The 19,119-nt window shown below is 40.4% G+C and overlaps 1 protein-coding gene across 1 annotated transcript; it reads left to right on the top strand.

Annotated features, from left to right (window-relative positions):
- The first annotated feature begins 3,167 nt into the window (after window positions 1-3,167).
- Window positions 3,168-11,498, top strand: PLAU (plasminogen activator, urokinase). The gene is made up of 11 exons (XM_079313202.1): window positions 3,168-3,213; window positions 4,634-4,743; window positions 5,318-5,369; window positions 5,546-5,650; window positions 6,209-6,374; window positions 6,651-6,736; window positions 6,854-7,043; window positions 7,653-7,807; window positions 8,730-8,870; window positions 9,439-9,587; window positions 10,420-11,498. Exons 2-11 carry the CDS (start codon window positions 4,684-4,686, stop codon window positions 10,612-10,614), a joined length of 1,299 nt encoding a protein of 432 aa, XP_079169328.1. The 5' UTR covers window positions 3,168-3,213; window positions 4,634-4,683; the 3' UTR covers window positions 10,615-11,498.
- Window positions 11,499-19,119: the final 7,621 nt, after the last annotated feature.

The following is a 19,119-nucleotide window of genomic DNA, read 5'->3' as shown; positions in this document are numbered from 1 at the left end:
ACTTTAGCACTTTTCATTTACCACCTCTTTTTCTTCGGAAGTCTTTCTTCCTTTTATCCCGCCTACACCTCTGCCAATTTTTGGTAAGAGATCAAAGTGATGAAATCACAGGTATGTAAAAGGAAAAGGAAATAATCAGTGGAAAGCACAAAGTACCTCTCAAAATACAAAACTGGTCATGAGTCTGTACAAGTGTTTCTCTCTTAAGCCTCATGACTTCTCATAATCAGTATCTACTAAGTAAGTAAGTTCCACTTCCACTGAGAATCTTGCAGTAGGCATTTAACTTTATTCACTGTTCTTCTCAAAAAACTTTGCCTTTGAGTTATAAAGATGTGCTTTTCCTCTGTCCTATCACAATCTTGTCCTGGAGAGAAGACATGGCCTGTAACCAGGCCCTTCTAAACTCTGAGACATGCAATAAAGAACAAATGCTGACCCTGAAGCTACCAAAAATCTCTTGGTAGCAGAACCGGTCCTGTTTCATCCCTCCCACTCCCTGAGCACGTGCATTTCCCATCTGTGCTGGCAGCACCAGCTTTGAGGTCAGATGGAGGACATGGCAGAAATGCCATGCTACAGATCTTCCAAGGTCTCTGCCTTAAGACAGGGCACATAAAAAAGTTCCAAGGATTTATTTCACCTGAAACTTCACTGCAGCTCTTGTTGTGCCAGTCATCGGTCAGCTCAGTGAATCTAGGCATTGTAAATTATCTCATGCATTTCTGCTTCCCTAATTAATTTAATGCTCGTAAAGATAATGCAGCTGTGAAGTTACTTGTAACACCAAAACAAACTTATTTGCAGCTGGCTTGGATATCTTTCTACTAAATCACATTTTCAGTGCAATCTAGTCCAGTGTCAACTATAGCTCATTTACCTATCTAGGTAGTACAAATATTTAGACCAAAGGAATTTGATAATTTTAAAGCAGCACTGCAAACACATCAGAATTTCTGACCTATAGCTGTCACCAGTCTGATTCAAACAGAGTGACACCGCAGTCCAAGTCAATCTCCTGGGGGCCTTCCAGATGTACTTAAGAAGTACAATATTTCAGGTAAATCCCAAGGATATGACAAATGGTAGAAAAAGGGAGATTTGAATCTTGCTGTATCTCATGTCAGAGTGAAGACAACAAAAGGTTTTGGTTCTTGGATCTGGAAAACAAGTGCAAACCTGCAGGCTTTAGGGAGAAAATGAGGAACAGGGGCTATCTGCACAGCTTGGTCAAAGGTTCAGGGAGAGGATAACAGATCACACTTCCCAGGAAACAAAAATATAAAAGAGGAAACATGGTTGCTCTAGGGTTTTTTCCAGGAGAGTTTGAGGGAGGCCTAGAGATTCTTTCTTGGGAGCATGGAGGAGGAAGGAGAAGTGCTGTCCAGGCCTGAGGAGTCCTCCTCTTCCTGCATCCAGGCTCTTCCCTGCTTTCCCATGAATCAAACCGTAATCTATTTCTTCATTTATTATGTGTAAGGTTGGTGTACTAAAATTAATTGAGTAAATGTTCCAGACTGCTTTTAAAATCTGGATTATTCCCCCCTCTGAAGAATTCATCCCTTAGGGTAAGTTTAGTGGATAGCCACTGCTCTGAAATGAAGAGAGTGCCATGGGGTTTCTACCCTTATACTTTCTGCCCTGTTTCTTAGAGGGTGTAATTACTTGTGATGTTGATAAATTGAGGCACCACAAAATGTCAGACAAATTTCTCTCCTGAAATTCAGAAAGATTTGTTCTTTACCTACGTTCACTTCAGAGTTGCAGCTTGAGCTGTTTCTCTTGACTCAGTTCCTGCCATTCAGTGAACTCAGTGTGCTTTCTGCACACTGAGTTGTGATGTGAGCCTGAAGATCTGAACAGAAAGGAATAGAGAATGCATGAAAACAGCACCTAAATAAAAGTATGGTTATACCACAGACTTGACACAGATAGAAAATGGGGAGGGAAGAAGAAAGCTGAGCCATAGTCACATCAGTTCTTACATGGCAAACAGATAAAGGTAGCCTCCTTGAGCTCTGAATTGTCAAGTTATGAAAACATTACTTTAGAGGGAATTTCAGGTCAACTCCTCTGACCTGACCTCTAAAGAGGCTGCTCTTCATCAGCTACACAGCCTATGGAGACCTACCTCACCTTAGTCACGTGTACTACCTGAAGCTAAACCCTATGAATACACCCACAAATGTTATGTACTGGTTTGCTGTTATTCACTGCATTGCTAACATCACAGCATAATGTGAAAAAAATGATATTTAACTGGGCCAGGAAAGACTATCTGTTGTGCTGGGTCTGCATTCTTAGACATGTCACTTCAAATCTCCATGCTCATCTCATGAAATGAGCTGCTTTGAATACTTCTTTTGGAGACAGAAATTATAAGAAAAGCACAACCACTTTCTCACGAGCAGCCAGAGCCAAGGGAGCGTAAGTAATTTGGAGGAGATGAGTTTAGCAGCCGCTGTAAGCCCCGTGTCCTAAGGCATTCCAGCTGGCATGAGAACTGCACCTACTCGCCCCGATGTCCTGCGTTTCAGCTGGAGACAGCTCTCTGAAAACACACCCGGTGCTTCAAGTGCACATTCTGACCCAATACTCCCTCCCAGCGGGCTGTGTTTAACTCACACGTGAAATAATTTTATTCTGAATTAATTAAAAAATCACTTGTGCCTCGCTCATTATGGGTAGCGCCATATGAATAAAAAGCACCACATTTGCTTGTATCTTCAGGCGTGCTTTCAAATCATTCTACGTTTATTACTAATGCATATATACATACACCTTATCATTATCATTCTGTCACGACTCCAGCCATGTTTCTAGTCATTCCTTTCATAGCTCGCACTCATATTCCTCTTTTGTTTTTATAAATGTCCCTAAGGAATTGCTAAGTGCCGCGGGGTAACCAAGGAGCCCCTTCCAAGGAGCCCCTTCCAGAGATTTGACCCCGTACAAAGCTGTTCGCTGGCCCTAACCGCGCTCCCCTTCCCCGAACGGACCATTTCCTCCTTGAGTAAGGGCGGGCAGCGCGGGCAGCGAGCGCCGAGGGGCGGCGCGGAGCGGGCAGGGCAGCGGCGGCACCGCCCCGGCTCTGCCTTTATAGTCCGGAGCCGGGCTGCGATCTGCCGAGAGCTGCTGCGGATCCAGCACAGCACCAGCTGCAGCACCGGCCCCAGACCCAGCACCGGCTCCGCCGCCCAGGCACCGCCGCCGGTAAGTGCCGTGCCTCCAGAGCCCAGTCCGCAGCTACGGGCACCAGTGCGGCGTCTAAGTCGATCGACTGTTCTTTAAATTTTTAAAAATTTTCTATGCAATTTGAAAGCTGCTGTGATGCAGCAGCAGGGAAGGTCAGTTCTGCTTGCCACAGTATGTCAGAATTTTTAAAGGAATCAGCACTACTGCTGTTTGCGATGCAGAGGTTAGGCCTGAGAAATTAGTTATGGTAACAAGGAATAAATTACCTGTATTGCTGTCAAAAATGCTAAAAATAATTGTCTTAATAATGCTGAAGGGAAGTATATCTGCTGAAATTTCACGTGAATCTGAAAAGCGTGCATAGCCAAGTACCAAGGTATAATTTGCTTTCTTGCATTAGTGTTTTTGTGTGTAATGTCTAATAATGTCTGTTTTCTGAATCAATCAAGTTATTTTTATACTCCATGTTTTGGTTCATGCCACTGAATGTGTGAACTTAATGTGAGTTAGGCGTGTTCAGTAATGAGCTGTAGAGTCCTTGCACTCCATTTCTTCCAAATGAAGTAAAACTAGAAGGTGCAATTCACACATCAGCAGGCATTCAGTCTGCAGGACCAAACTGGAATTACTCCAGAAACCTGAAGCAAGTACAGTGTGGAGCAGGTCTCCAGCACCAGCTCAGTTCTGTACAGCCTCTTCTACTGCACTGTTTTTTGGGTTTGTTTTTTTTTTTTTTTTCCTCCCATGACTTACACTGCAATTTAAAAAAGAGAAAAAGGCGTATGGGATTTTACTGTACTCCCATTGTTATTACAAGATAATTATTTGCTATTGGTAAAATTCTTATGCATGCTTGGCTACAAGATCCAGCTGCATATAAGAAATCAAGATAGAGTATGTTGTAAACCTCTAATATTGTAAATAAGTGAGGCAACATCACCAGCAGACTTTCAAGAGCTGTCAGTGGTCAGAGGCAGGTGGCCAGGCTTACCTAAATGCTGAGCATCAACAAGATGCAGCTGATAACTACAGAGGTACTGGAAAAAGGAGTTTTCTTTCACACCCTGAAGTTGCAAGCTCAATGCTTTCCTTGAAGATAGCAATGGGCAGTTAAATAGGTTGGGTACCAGCTAAATACATCTGCCAGTTTCCAACTTTCAGTTCATAATGCAAAAATGGAGTATATATTTTTCCAATTTCTCTTTCCTTGCTTCATTTGCACTCTTAACAAAAGATATTGCTGCCTCTACCAAAAAAAGCTTTAAAGTACAACCTCTGATTTAATATATGGAAATAAGCAGATACCTCACTGTAAGTAAATGCTTAATTCTTCAGCAGTTGTGTTGTAATTTATTCTGAAACCAACTGAAGACAATAGAAGCAAGATAGCTGACTCTGCAAACTACAGCATGACACTAAATTTCCCTTTTATTTTCAGAACCAAATAATACAGATAGAAGAAGACAAAGGGAGAAGTTAACTAACAACATGAAGTTACTCATCTTCCTCACAATAACCTTGGGTGCACTTGTCACGGGACTAGAGTCTGTAAGTTTTTTACATTTATCAAAAGCCTAATATTATTTAATGGAGAAAGGCATACCCAGCCTGCAAAGCAGAGGGAATACTTTGAAGGACAGAATCCATTGTTGAATAAATTTTCTGGCTTTTATTCTATGGCACAAATGTGAAGCACCAAGGTCACCAAAGTGTCAGGGGCAATTGATGAATGTTGCATCTTTGCTGTACTGCTTGGTGGAGAGGGTGAGGTTTCCTTCCCTGTTTTAAGGACAGTGACCATTAAAAGCTGCTTAGGTTCTTACAGCATAAATAATTGCAATGTTGACTTGATGCAGTGGCACAGCTCAGCAGGGCTTGTCTAAGCTTGGGCTTTTTTGGTGGTTTTTATTTGCATGACATGGGATTGGGTTTTCCTTCCCCATTCTGTCTAGCTTAATTAGAGCTCCACTTCTGAAGTGCAGAGCCGGTTCAGCAGGTAGCTACATGCAAAAATCTAAACTGTTGAAGGTGTGCAGTAGGGAATAGAGTAGGGAAAAGATGATGAAAGATGATAAAAGGATCTGCCTCCTTAAAAAATCCTTTTTTTTTTTTTTCCCTGTAGATTTATAGCTGGAGGTACTACAAGCTGTATAAACGTAAATCAGAATACAAGGGTAAGCATCTGTCTGTTCTATTTGTACCTAAAAAGAACTCATTATCCTATGCTTGCTCCTTTATATAAGAAGACCCTTAATGATACTGAAACACCAAAATGTACCTTATTTTTAATTACATTTCACCTCTGCATTCAAATGTTTAGTCTATAATTAGTCATGTCTTTTACTTACAGAATGCCCTTGTTTGAATGGAGGAACGTGCATTACCTATTACACCTTTAGTGGAATTGGTCGTTGCATATGTCCATATGGATACACTGGGCTTCACTGTGAACTAGGTAGAGTATCTGTCTTCCTAATGCTAGCTAAATTTATTAGAAAGGTCTAAAAGGTAGTCAAATAATTAATATGAAATGCCAAGTGAAAGTATTACCCAGAAACATGACTGGATAGCCTTTAGCAGTTTATGCTAACAGGCTAAATGAGGAGAAGCAAGTAAATGTTGGTGCAAAATAATGATCTCTAATTTTTATTGTCCCTGCCTCCTCACTAAGGTTGTTTACTTCAACCTTTCTTTCAGTTTGTGGTGGGAAAAAATAAGCTGGTTTGTGAATGTTCAGAGGCAGAAGAACTTATCAGATTGTGAAGGTCACTTAAACTGTTAGAGAATTAATATGCATGCTTTAAAGTGCAAGCTACCTGATGCTCAAAATCCATAGAGAGCAAATTTAGTAACAATATCTAGTCAATCTAGATAGATGCAAAATCTGTCAATCTAGTCAATCTGTCTTTGAGTGTAATGTAATAACTTTTTTCCTCATTGGGAGGATTTGTCTGTCTGTCACAGAACAATTATGAGCCCAAATGTGCTGCTAATAAAAGATTTATTTTCTCAGACACTGGCAGCACATGCTATACTGAAAATGGGGAGAGCTACAGAGGGATGGCAACAGAAGACAAATGTCTGCCCTGGAACTCGCAGTCACTATTCAGGAGGGGTCTTTACAATGCTTACTCAGAGAATGCTTTGCAGCTTGGGCTGGGCAAACACAGCTACTGCAGGTAAGAAAAGCATCACTCTTCCTGTGATAACTTCTATTACCACAGATCCGGAGGTGGTTCAGTGAGAAACGTGTTTTTTAAAAACTAACATTACGGAGCTGAATTGTTGATGAAAAGTATTTGCAATGTGACTTTCCAAAGCATTTTTCCCTTGCAACAAAATATTTTGGGTTTTTTCAGAGAGGTTTTTTTTAAATCCCAAAACACCTGGGATTTTAAGATACTATGACTCTTACAGACTGTCTTCATGAAAAGACCACTCTTTTCATCTTTTAGAAACCCAAATGGAAGGAGCATGCCCTGGTGTTACACCAGAAGGGGATCTGTCATTCGAGAAACACCTTGCAACATAGACAAGTGTGGTAAGTAATATTAGTTTCAACACAATTGGTGCTTTGTTTTTTTTTAGTTGTATTCCTAATAGCACAAGGTTGGAGTTTATTTGTAAGAACATCTGAACAAAATTTTTCTTTTCACAGGACCTACATGTGGTCAAAGAAGTATCAGCAGGGCCTTCAAGATTGTTGGTGGAAGGCAGGCAGAGGTTGAGTCTCAGCCTTGGATAGCTGGCATCTTCCAAACCCTAAGGGGCATGGACATCTTCCAGTGTGGTGGCAGCCTCATTGACCCTTGCTGGGTGCTGACAGCTGCACACTGTTTCCACAATCCGTAAGTGTCCAGCTCCATGGGCTTCTTACTTGCAACTATCTTCAACTGATTTCTTAGTGCAGTGCTCCCTGAGCAACCCTTTGGAATGCACCACAGTAAGAATGTTCCTTTGAACAAAACAAGAGCAGCAAAATAAACATTAAGCCTGTGGGATCCCACATCTAACAGAATGAACTAGCATAACAAGGTGCAATTTAACCAGCCCAGTGTATATATTGGTGCCAGGATTTCATTTTTACCTTAGCCATTTCCCAAACTTAATGATTGTACTGATGAGCTGTGCAATACATCTATGGGTGTTTTTCTATTGAATTTTTGTGGAAAGCTGATCCTTTTGGCATCCTGCAGAGGATTCTTAAGGCCAACGCCTTGCATTAGTAGCAACTAGATAGGCATGTTTCAAAGTGTCTGAATATCTACCTTAATCCCTTCAAATGTGAAATTAGGATGCCTTCCTTCAGAGTATTGGATCAACTTTCAAAGCAGACTAAATTTTACTTTTTCTTATCTGCACTAAAATAAATATGAAAAAGAACTGGGGCTGGATCTCAGCTGTTGATCTTACTCTCAGAAATCAGCAATCTTATCAATGTCTCTACTCTCACTCAGGTCAAGAGGGCGTATAAACAAATCTGCCTACAAAGTCTTCCTTGGGAAGTCCATACTGAATGTTACTGATGATAAAGAACAAGTATTTATGGTTGATGAGATCATCTCTCACCCTGACTTTACAGATGAAACAGGTGGCAATGAGAATGATATTGGTAAGTGTCATCTTAATATAAGCCTTTAAAACACTGGGATAGGGGAAGGCTGCGCAATTGTGGCATGCATCTTCTAAAAGAAGCAGAATCAGAGATGGGAAGAAGGGGAACATGAATAGCCTGAAAAAAACCCTTGGCTGACAGTTTTGCATTTGTAGAAATTTTGGTTGTGGTGCATATCAGATGCATTACCTGGCAGGCAGACTCTGGACCTGTGGAAGACATGGCATTCCCATAAGCAATGGTGGCAGCATTGCATTTCTGCCACTTTGTTATGTTTAAAGATCACACTGTATATATAGTAAATGATGAAAAAACACATGCACAGTAGGTTTCATCATATACCATGGGAGTGCCATATCAGCCAACTCATTAGCTGAAGGTTATCCTGAATTAATTCAGACTTTTATGAAAGTCTGGGTTTCGCAAGCCTATACCTAAAGTCAGTCAGAGATTAGGTTTCTGCAACTTGAACAGAACCAACTTGCCACTCTTGCACTTGACACTTAGAACTCTACCACCCCTTCCATGTTCCTCCTGCTGCTGCAGGTAAAGAAGATCCAAGAATCTTTTGTAAGCCATTCAGGGTAGGGGGTGCCACCCTCTACAGCCAATCAGAAAGTTCATGTTTTAAAACATCTCAAGATACTGTTGAAGACTATTTTGCCTGAACTATCAGCCCCTATCCTTTGAGGAAGAAAGTTCAAGTCAGAACATTTGTCAATTTTAGTGTTGGGAAACTAATGTTGTTATTAAGTAATGACTCATTCCAAAAGCAATGAGGGGAGTCACGTGTAACCAGAACTAAATACAATTGCAACTATTCCCATTAACTGTACCGAATACAGAACTGGACCTCAGAACTTGAGGGGGAAAACTTGCTTTACAAATCTAACTGCATCTTTTCTGTCTTGGTTCATAGCTTTGGTAAGGATAAGGACAACTTCTGGACAGTGTGCAGTAGAATCCAAGTATGTCAGAACAGTCTGCTTGCCAGAGAGGAACCTTTACTTAAAAGACAATACCCGCTGTGAAATAGCTGGCTATGGAAGACAAGATTTTTGTAAGTGAATGACTTCTCTTCCCAAAGTTGGTCTTCCACAATGGTGGGAGTGTGATTATTTTTGCACCAAGAACTGTGAAATATTAAAAGAAAATTCCTTTCCATTGTATATAATCCATGTACATTTCTTGAAGATGAGCTTTGCTCATGTTCCATGGCATTTCCTATCTGATGCTTCTCTAGGTTGTCAACCATACAAAGTAAGCCAAGATGTAAACCACAACTTCTATCATTCCTGGTGTGATGAGGAGCAGAAAAAAATTAAAGCTGTGTGGGAGGATTAGCAAAGGATTGCATTTGTGCAGAATTTCTATCAAAAATTATTAAAATACTTCTCTCTAAAAACTAAGCTTTATATTTTGTATTTGGAAGACTTGTTTTTCTCTGAGACATGTATAAATAGTAAAAGCAAACCAATAAGATTTGCATAAGATTAGACTAAGAACCTCAATGGATAATTAGAATGATTGTGCTAATTTAAGTGCAGAAACTGTGTTCTGGGGGTTTCTTGCTTCTTTTTTCTTGGAGGGTGAAAATAATGAAATACTTTTTTTTTTTTTTTTGGCAGATGACCCCTTCTATGCTCAAAAACTGATGTCAGCCACTGTGAACTTAATATCACAGAGAAAATGCAAAAATGAATACTATGATGATGTTAGAGTTACTGACAATATGGTCTGTGCTGGGGATCCCATGTGGCAGATTGATGCCTGCAAGGTAAAATTGGTTTGGTTTATTTTCTAAATTATTTCAAATGCATGTAAGCTACTATATGAATTAGTTGGCAGCACCTTGTAATTCTGCTAGTCCTAAGAGTCTCTAATGTAACTGAAAATTACTATGTCACGTGGAGTTGACCTATAGTGTGGCCAAACATCTGAAAATAAAGTTGGAAACCAGAGTTAGGTGTTACCCTCTCCAGGTCTCACCTCCTTTGGAGGTGTAAGAAGTGCAGTATCTTAGCTACTGTTTTTCCTCAAGGCCTGATTTTCAATCTTTTCAAGCATATCTATCAGAGCTATATAGCAACTGTTCTAATCAGATTGGACATTAACTATATCTTTGATAGGGTAGATTACAATGAGCACTGAGCTTCTCCAGGTTCCTCAAAATTAGGTTTATTTCCCTGCATCTTACTGGGCAGAGTGGCCATAGGAGACACCGAAAAGAATAAACATCCTCAAGTGTAAAATTACCTTATGCACAGGGAGATAATTCTGTGATGAAGCATTGGGCATGTTGGCCTTAACTTTGTATCACTAGTCTAATATCTGTGCTTATAAACTTAGGATGGGGATGGAGGGTGTTTTTCCCCAGGTGACTGTTCTCCTGGTATCCTGACAGGAGGATCCTGACAGGGGGAGCCAGTGAACTCCTCAGCTTTGGACACTGCTCAAATCACAGCAGATGCCAAACCTTCTGTTCCATCTAAGCAATTTTCTCAAAGATCAAAGCTTTAGCTCATAGGTCCTTACTAGCTTGCTTAACTCTACAAAAACAATCACAGGCTCCATCTGCAGAAAATGACCTAATGTGTTCTCTTTGTCAGGGAGATTCCGGTGGCCCCATGGTCTGTGAGCACAATGGCAGGATGATGGTTTATGGGATTGTCAGCTGGGGAGATGGCTGTGCAAAGGAGAACAAGCCTGGTGTTTACACCAGAGTTACTCAATACCTTAATTGGATTGACTCCAGCATGAATGGGCTAGCTGCCAAGAGTCGTTTTCTTCCTGAACCAAAGTGACTTTTTTCTTCAGCTGGACTGAAATGAACAAAAGTCAGCCTATACTGACACCAGGACAGTGAAGACCTGAATGTCACGAGAGGCTTTCATTTTGAGTGCTTGTGTGGTCAGTCACTCACATCAGTGTTCCTGAGGCATGAGGCAGAGAGATGGTTGATTACCTGGAAACCACTCAGTGGGAAGCTAAAATATTTAACATTTAAATGAGTATTCCCATGCACAATACTATGCATAGCAAGTTAGCTGTACACTTCATTTATAAACCAGCATTTGCTCTGGAAATATTGATACAGTTTCAACTTAAGTATACTATAGATGACCTGAAGTCTAAAATCTCCCCTCATTGTACTGAATAATACTAAATCTCATGTCCCACAAACCTAACCTATTAAGACCAGTACTGAGAGAGTGATCAGACTTGGCATCAAAAAGTGGGAGGAAAAAAGTAGTAGCTGAGTCAGCATTACAAACTCTTAATGTATTTAACTTAAGAACTGCTGCAAGAAGGTGAAATGGAAACTTGCTGGACTTCCAGGTCACATGCTGAAGTTGTCTGGGTCCTTTGGAAAGTCTGATTATGCAATCTCTCTACATGTAAACAGAGAAGATTTAACAACTTGGCCTTTGAATGCTGCAGGCATCAGAAGTCACAAATTTATTTCCATTCATTTAACTGATATTATAGGGAAGTGATTTTTTTTTTTTTTCTCTCCAAGACTTATTCTGGGTTTATTTTTAAACTTGTCTTTGTTTTGTACATTTGAATTATTTTATAGATTTTAATTATTTGTATGAGGGCTGGAACCTCAAGCTTTATTTAATTATTTTTACTGTGTTTAACTTATTGTTTGTATTATGGATATTAAATATCATTAAAAAAACCACCTTCTTCTGTGTTTGTTTCTCCTCTCTGGAAATTAGAAGGGTATAACTCAAAAGAGAATTGTCATAATTAAGTTCTAATCTGACTGTAATCTTCCTCAGCAAAACAAATATTTGTACTTCCTGATTAGTGAAGTATTTGATATGTATAAGCTAAATTCTCTTTTCCCAAAAAACACATGGGTGTTAGTGAAAAGTATACTACAGCTCTAGCTTTGTGTAGTCTGGGTACATGAACCTTGCACACTGGTGATGGAATGAGAGGAAGAAGAACCTTGATGAAGTCTGGTCCTTAAGACTCAAAGTTCAGACAAAGTAGATAACATCTCCATTCTTTGCAGCCCTGTTATTAAGTCCTTCAGTTCCCTTTTTATAAAATGAGTGGGACAGTACTTCTCTTTTCCCACCATCTGCCTGGCTCTGAGGTGTCAGGAGTGAGAGTTGACAAGTGTGTGACTGTCCTGTGATTAATGCCCTGGCAGCCCAGTGGTAGACAGGGACACTAAGCACTACTGAAAATGGTTATCAAATGGTTACTGCACTGCTGGATTGCAAACTCTTAGGCAATACAATTTGTGATTGGGATCTGCAAGCAAATGTATTAGCAGAGCTCACCAGTGTGTGTGGTAGATTTGTTTGTGAATTCCTGATTAAAGTATGTGCAGGGAGTTGGTTACAATTGCATTGTTTCTGGAAAATTAGAGATCTCATGTGAGAGACATGGAGACTGTAAGAAGAAAAGCACCTCCTCACTGCTTCTTTTGACAGCAGCTACCAAGACTTTACTAGTGCTGGCAGAGAATATTTCATGCCCAAAGCAACAGTAATACAGTTTCAGACAAAAATATACTAGATTTTAAGCATGTCTTTTGGCATGCTACAACTTTCTTAGTTCAGTCTTCCACTTAATATCCAAATACTTAAATCAGTGAATTTCCAACAGGTGGAGAAGATAAATACTTTCACATCCATTATGTATTATTTTCATTGCAATGAACAGCACAACTTCTTGGGGCTTTTCCTATGCAGAGATATAATTTAAATTTCAACTTTTTTCCATCATTATGAATGTAAATAAGAATGAAAAAGGAGTGATAAATAAAACTTGCATTTAAGTCTCCTTCAGTTTGAAGTCTAGGAAACTCTAGGTAAAGTATAAATGAAGACAGGATCTTGGTAGCAGAGACCATTTAGATGCTGTTTGGGTGGGCAATCTTATTCTTTAGTTTATACTGGATAAGTTATTCCAACAAAAATCTTTAGATAAACATACACTATACATACACCTCTGCTCTGGCTGCTTTTCAGTGTTCTCAGCATGTTTTTGGCCCCACAGCTACACTATCAGCTGCCTGGCTAGTTATCAGATGCTGAAAAATGAAGGGCAAAGATAAGAGCAGTTTTGCAAACTTCTTCCTGAAGCAGACTCCACAGGAAATACTCTCTATGTTACAGAGAGTGTAACATGGTGTTGGTCCAGGTTGAGGTACTGGTGAAAAGGGAGAGAAACAGCCTAGAGAACTGTGCATGGAGGCTGGCAAACACCCCTGCAGAATGGCAAGAGCATGACCACAGAGAGAATGGTTTTGAAGATGTTAGCTATCTGCTGGATACAAACATAAATGCAAGGCAAGATTTCATATTGTAAAGCTACTCTTAGTTAGAATGGTTCATTGATTTCAGGTACTTGCTGGCAATCAAGAGGAGCAGAATAGGAGTCCAAAAAGTATTTAGAAACAGAGGTGGGCATCAGCCCAAGTGAAGAGATCATACTCTCGGAAGCCTTAGAAGCATGACTAACATGATCTCAAGTTCCTACTTATCTTCAGTACTTCCACATAAGAAACGTATCAAATAAAGAGGACAAAGCAGTACCCGATGTGTCCAGGGCACATAGGGAGCTTGTTTAATCTGTCAGCTCTTAGAAGGAAGTGATGAATCCTGAATAAACAGACTGCTTGACCTTATATAGCTGAAGCTTTCTTCATGGAAGTGAAACTAAAATGACTCAAAGCACTTAAAAATAACATCAGTTTATTTTAAACTAAGGAATGAGGAAATGTAATACATCATCACTTATTTGTTACACCTCTTCCATGTACAATTGTATGCATGAGAGGATTTTGCTTGTGCATATTGAAATCTAAACTAAAAACCCAACATGCCTATTTTGTCACTGAACCTTTGGCTCACTTCTGACACCTAACCACAGCTCTTATTTTAGGCCTAATGAATACAGAATTTATCCATAAAAAGAGGATAAAATCTTTCTGGATTCATCAGTCTTGTAATTTCAAGTTTCAGATATCTCCATCTTAGCTGAAGTTTAAACAGTGACATATTTGAAACACTACATATTCATTGAAGAAAAAATCTGGGCTCAAACTTGGTCTGTCAAACTCTTCCAAATCCATCACATCTAAACAGAAATAAACAAAATTAAAATAGTTGGTTTGGGCTCTTGCAATGCAACTGAAAGGTATTTTGAGAAATCATCTAACCTCCGGTTCCCTGCTTTATTATGAAATCAAGGAACATGCTCAGTGACTGAGATGACTGTGTGAAAAAACAGATATTGCAGGGAAATTTAGAAATAATATTACACAATTTACCCATCTTTTTTAAAAGTGGCTTTAAGAAATGGGTCCTATGAGAGAAAATAATCTGGATTTCTGAATTAACAATTAAAGGCAAACCTCTTAATGGTAGACTAATAACTATAGTTTTGTGCAAACTTTTCAGTGACTCCTCAGTGATTCTAGAAATGTCTAGAATCAAATTGTTTCTGTGTCCCACTGGACAAAATAATGTCAATGAATAACATGTGGAACTGGCAAGAGAGTAAAATTATTATCCCCCATTGGATAGTGGAAATGTTATTTTTTCTACTGAGTAACTGAAAAGTGGTTTGCATGTAATACTATGACTTGGCATCACACACATGAATTACTTCAGTATGCTTTGAGCTAGAGGCCTCTGGGTGTGTGATAAAATCTCCCAAAGCTCAGTATTATTGTAAGAGGCAATCACAGAAGAAAATTAAAATTACAGGCAACCACGAGACTTTGCCAGTCACAGGCATGCATTTTGGGATTTGGTGACAGTATAATTCCAGAAAACCAGACAGACACATTTACACATCCACAGGCAGTTTCACATTTATTAGATATGAACCAAAGTATCTCTGCTAGACACAGCTGGGATGTTTCAAGTGCAGTAAATTCATAACATCAACAGTAGTAGTTAAGAATTACTTACCACTAGTTCTTCACTAAATTTTTATGCCTTGTGGCACAAAACTTTAGTCTGAGTTAAAACAAAGCATCCCCAAGTGACATAAACCAGAACATCACTACAGCTGTTGAAATTGCAGCTGTTCCATGAAGATCACAGCATGTACTTGGCATTACTACCACATGTTAGCACCCAAGATAAAAAAATCTTCACTAATGTTCCAACTCCTTCATCTTCAAATGCACCTGCAAAGTCTGACACATTGCAAATTTGTGTGGTTGGGTAATATTTTTATTTTTAAACATGCTTATGTGCTTACATGCTATGTTAACATCAGTCCCAGGCACATGGAGTGCCTTAAACAGCTGCCTATGATCATCTCAGTCAAATTTTGCTCTAGAACTTGCTAGACTGTACCTGAGCCAACATTGCAGAACAGCAAGGGGGTTTAAGTAGCTGCGATTCAAAATTGAATAGATTTATCTCAGAAACTATTTTCCTTAGACACCTTGTATTTGGGAGAGGTGTATTTGATTAAAGACATGACATTTTATGTATCCTCTTAAAGAACAAGCATTTGCTAATTTAATCTCAAATTAGACATGCACAGATAAATTTGAAATATTTTCCAGAACAACCCAGTTCCATCTAAAATAACTGCAATTAGGTTTATCTTACATATTAAATCTTTTGCCCTCTAAGAAGACTCTGTCATATGTGAACTGTGTCCTCTATTTACAATAGGCTTGTTTTAATACACACAGCATCAAGAGATCTTTTGTTGATTACATGGAGAGACAAATCAGAAAATTTTTTTACATTCTGCAGCTGAAACCAGACTACAGAAATATTTTTTGACAGCCAATTCAACTCAGCCTTAAAATTACATTAAAGGAAATTTAAAACATTCAAAGGGAAAATTATATCAGTCACTAGCTTTACTCTTAAAAAATTGGAACAGTTTTTATTTTCACAGTCCTATTCTAGACATAAAATACACATATGTCCTTCTCAAGAATGAAAACAATCATATAGCCAGGAAAAATTCTGACTGTTCAGAGGCAACACAGCTATCAAACATAAAAGATGGTAAGTGTTGGAATAAGATAAAGAAGCAGTGGATTTCAGCCTCCCAAGGATGCTACTTTACGAGTGCTTTGAATGGCAAGCTTAAAACCAAAGCTTGTCACCTGACTGTGATCTACGTCAGCAATCTTTTATATCATCAAACCTGCAATAATAATAAAAGGATACATTATTAATACATTGAAAATGCCAAGAGGTAGCAATGTTTGTAGAACTCTCTGGAACCAGACACAGAATCTCAATGAAAATATCCCAGACTGCAGGGCCAGGCTATACATACCTGAGCTGGCACTTACACTGATAGATTTTGTGTCAGTATAAATAAAGAGACACATATAAAGAAATATCATAGTTTTCACTACATTAGTTTAAATAAGTTAATTATCTTTTCCTGATGGGACAATTTTACAGATACAAAGAATGTGGTAACAAGGTTCAAATTTCACAAATACCACAGATTTTCTGCTATGCTTTTTCCTACTAAACATTCATGTCAAAGGCTGAAGTTTTTTTAGATATGTAATGTATTTTACTGACTTAATCCAAAGAACCCTACAAATCTCCAGCATCTGAGCTCCTGAATTAAACCTGAAAGAGAAAATAGCTGTATCTGCTGGTATATTCTAGTTTCTATAGGGACAATCAAGATTAGATGCTATTCAATAATTAGATTTTCTTTGTCTGGTATCTGTTAAACTTGCCTGGACACTACAACTAACATTACAATCTCCAGGCTCTTCCAATGCCAAAGAGCATTTCTGTAGGAGCTTTCTCTCACAGAAGGTTACCAGTAACCCAACCATTTTGTTGGTATCACTGCACAGGAGCCAGTGGCTAATTTTTAGTAACTAACCCGCAGCCAAACAGAACATTTAGTCTTGTATTTTTAGTAAAATAATCTTGGTATGGAAACAAAGATGCATCAGGACAGGGTTTATACATTAAGTTTTACAAAAAAGAAATGTAGAATTCTTTATCTCAAAGATATAGGTAATCAGAGCAATTTGGAGATTTGTGAGTGATTAGAGAAATAATGTTATAAAGGCAGAATGTAAATATAGCACTGAAAAGCACACCTTTAATACTGAATGATCTACAAGAGTGATCGTAGTACTAAATCTCCAGATTTAGTACTAAGTGTTTGGGCCAGCCTCAGCTCTCATTTTACACAAAATAATATCACACCTACAAAGCTCCAGTGGACAAGGCAGTTTCCCTGATTTAAATCCCATTCTTCTCTACTAAAACTTTTATGAAAATCTGCAGAAAAATTAAGTATCTTTTATCGATTGGTCTAGATAGGCTCGGGCTTCGATGGGCCGCACTTTCTGTTGTTCAAATCCATGAGTAAGTTAAGGGCTAAGGCGGGCAGTGAGGCGAGAGCACCCCCCCGCTCTGCCGGCAGCCGAGGTGCAGACCTGCCGCTAGATGGGGGAGCAGCCTCGGAAAAGGAGACGCTGTCGCTCGCAGCCAATGCACAGGCAATTCATTGAGCACGTTAATCACAGTGAAGGGGTTTTATTTATAGCATCACCTTTGCCCTCCTTCCATCCCAGTAGTTATAAAAAGGTGAGCATGGGACAAGCAGTAGTTACTCAGCCGCTTGGGTACATAACCTGGCACTTCTGTGATCTTGCCAGACAGTCTGTGATTCTTCACTGGCATTTATAATCGTGCGTTTGCCTAATCTACCTAGACTTCAGGTAATGCTAACACCCTTCACAGCAGCAGAATGACCTGAATGCTGTGTCTGTGAGAACCCCTTGCCACAACAAAGACAGCTACTTCGTGAACAAAACATAAACAAACGGAAAAAACCCCAAACCACCAAAACCCCCAACAACCAAAACCAAAATCAAACAAAAGCAAGTTATTTCATGTCACGTTCACAGGAAGTCGTGGAAGGCATGGAAACAGCAGGAAAAGTGTTTAAGAAGAAGCTGGGAAAGCGTACTACAACACATAACCATCTTCCTCCAACAAAGCACGAGGTCGACTGAAACAGCAGAGGCAATGATAATCTGGCACGCAGAGCACAAGCAAACGCGGCAATACTAAATCTTACCTAAGAAGAGTAACAGTTATAATTGTGTTAAGTGGGAGCGCTGACAGTGATCCTCGCTGAGCCGCTCTAAAGCGATGGATCATTAAATCGCGCCCGCCAACTGCCGCTGTACGAGAGCATTTGCTGGGAGCATCTCCCGCCGCGTCCGCGCTGCCGGCCCCGCTGGAGGCGCCCGCGCCTCGCGGCGCGATGGGAGCGGCGGGATGGGAGCGGCGGGATGGGGCGGCGGGATGGGAGCGGGGAGACGGGAACGGCGGGATGGGAACGGGGAGACGGGATCGGCGGGATGGGAGCGGGGAGACGGGAACGGCGGGATGGGAGCGGCGGGATGAGACGGCGGGATGGGAGCGGGGAGACGGGAACAGCGGGATGGGGACGGCGGAATAGGAGCGGCGGGATGAGACGGCGGGATGGGAGCGGGGAGACGGGAACGGCGGGATGGGGACGGCGGGATGGGGACGGCGGGATGGGGACACCAGCGGCAGGAAGCCCCCGGCCAGCGGGGAGAGCGAGGACAGAGCGGGCGGCCCCGGCTGCGGCAGCCGTGCGTGTTGCCATACAAACGCCGTGGAGAGCGGATGGTGCCTTCCCCAAGGGACATCCCGGGCACCCGCAGTGGTGCGAGGCGGTAACCCCCACTCATTAAAGTAATTCCCATTTTGTTATAGGAATACTGACTTCAGGCCATGTGGCCGCGACTAAGCAGAAACCAACTCGCTGTTCTGGCCTGAGAGATGCTGACTCTTCTCCAGCTGTCACTTGCTACACACAAACAGAGACAAGTACTTTGCTGTCCCCGAGTTAGAACAACATAGTGAATTTGCTTGGGATTGGTTTACGCTTTCTTAAGGTAATGCAAACACACTCAGATAATAGGCAAAAGTTTGTTTGCAATTTACTTTTCATGGGTCTTCACATCTGACACGTTCAGGCAGGGAAACAAAGTACGGTCAAGTGAATTCTGGAAATATGCTGCCACCGAAAGCTGCATCAACATTTCCAGAACACAACTGATCATACATTGACTAATTATTGTGATCTATTCAGGCATTGATGCACAGCTAAAATGATAAATCTTATCAATTTATTCAAGAAGTTGCCCTGTTCTGAAAGTAAAAATGGCATAACAATGTCAAAATAGATGTAACACAAAGATTAGCAGAGCTTCCAGCCAGAGAGCATTTAAATGTTTTTAACAAATAAGTCTGCATACCCCTTTGCTACAGTTGTCTGATTTG

Source organism: Erithacus rubecula (assembly GCF_903797595.1).
Source record: "Erithacus rubecula genome assembly, chromosome: 9".
Classification (NCBI taxonomy): domain Eukaryota; kingdom Metazoa; phylum Chordata; class Aves; order Passeriformes; family Muscicapidae; genus Erithacus; species Erithacus rubecula.
Note: the sequence above shows the minus strand (reverse complement) of the source record. Positions and strands in the feature narration are given on the sequence as shown.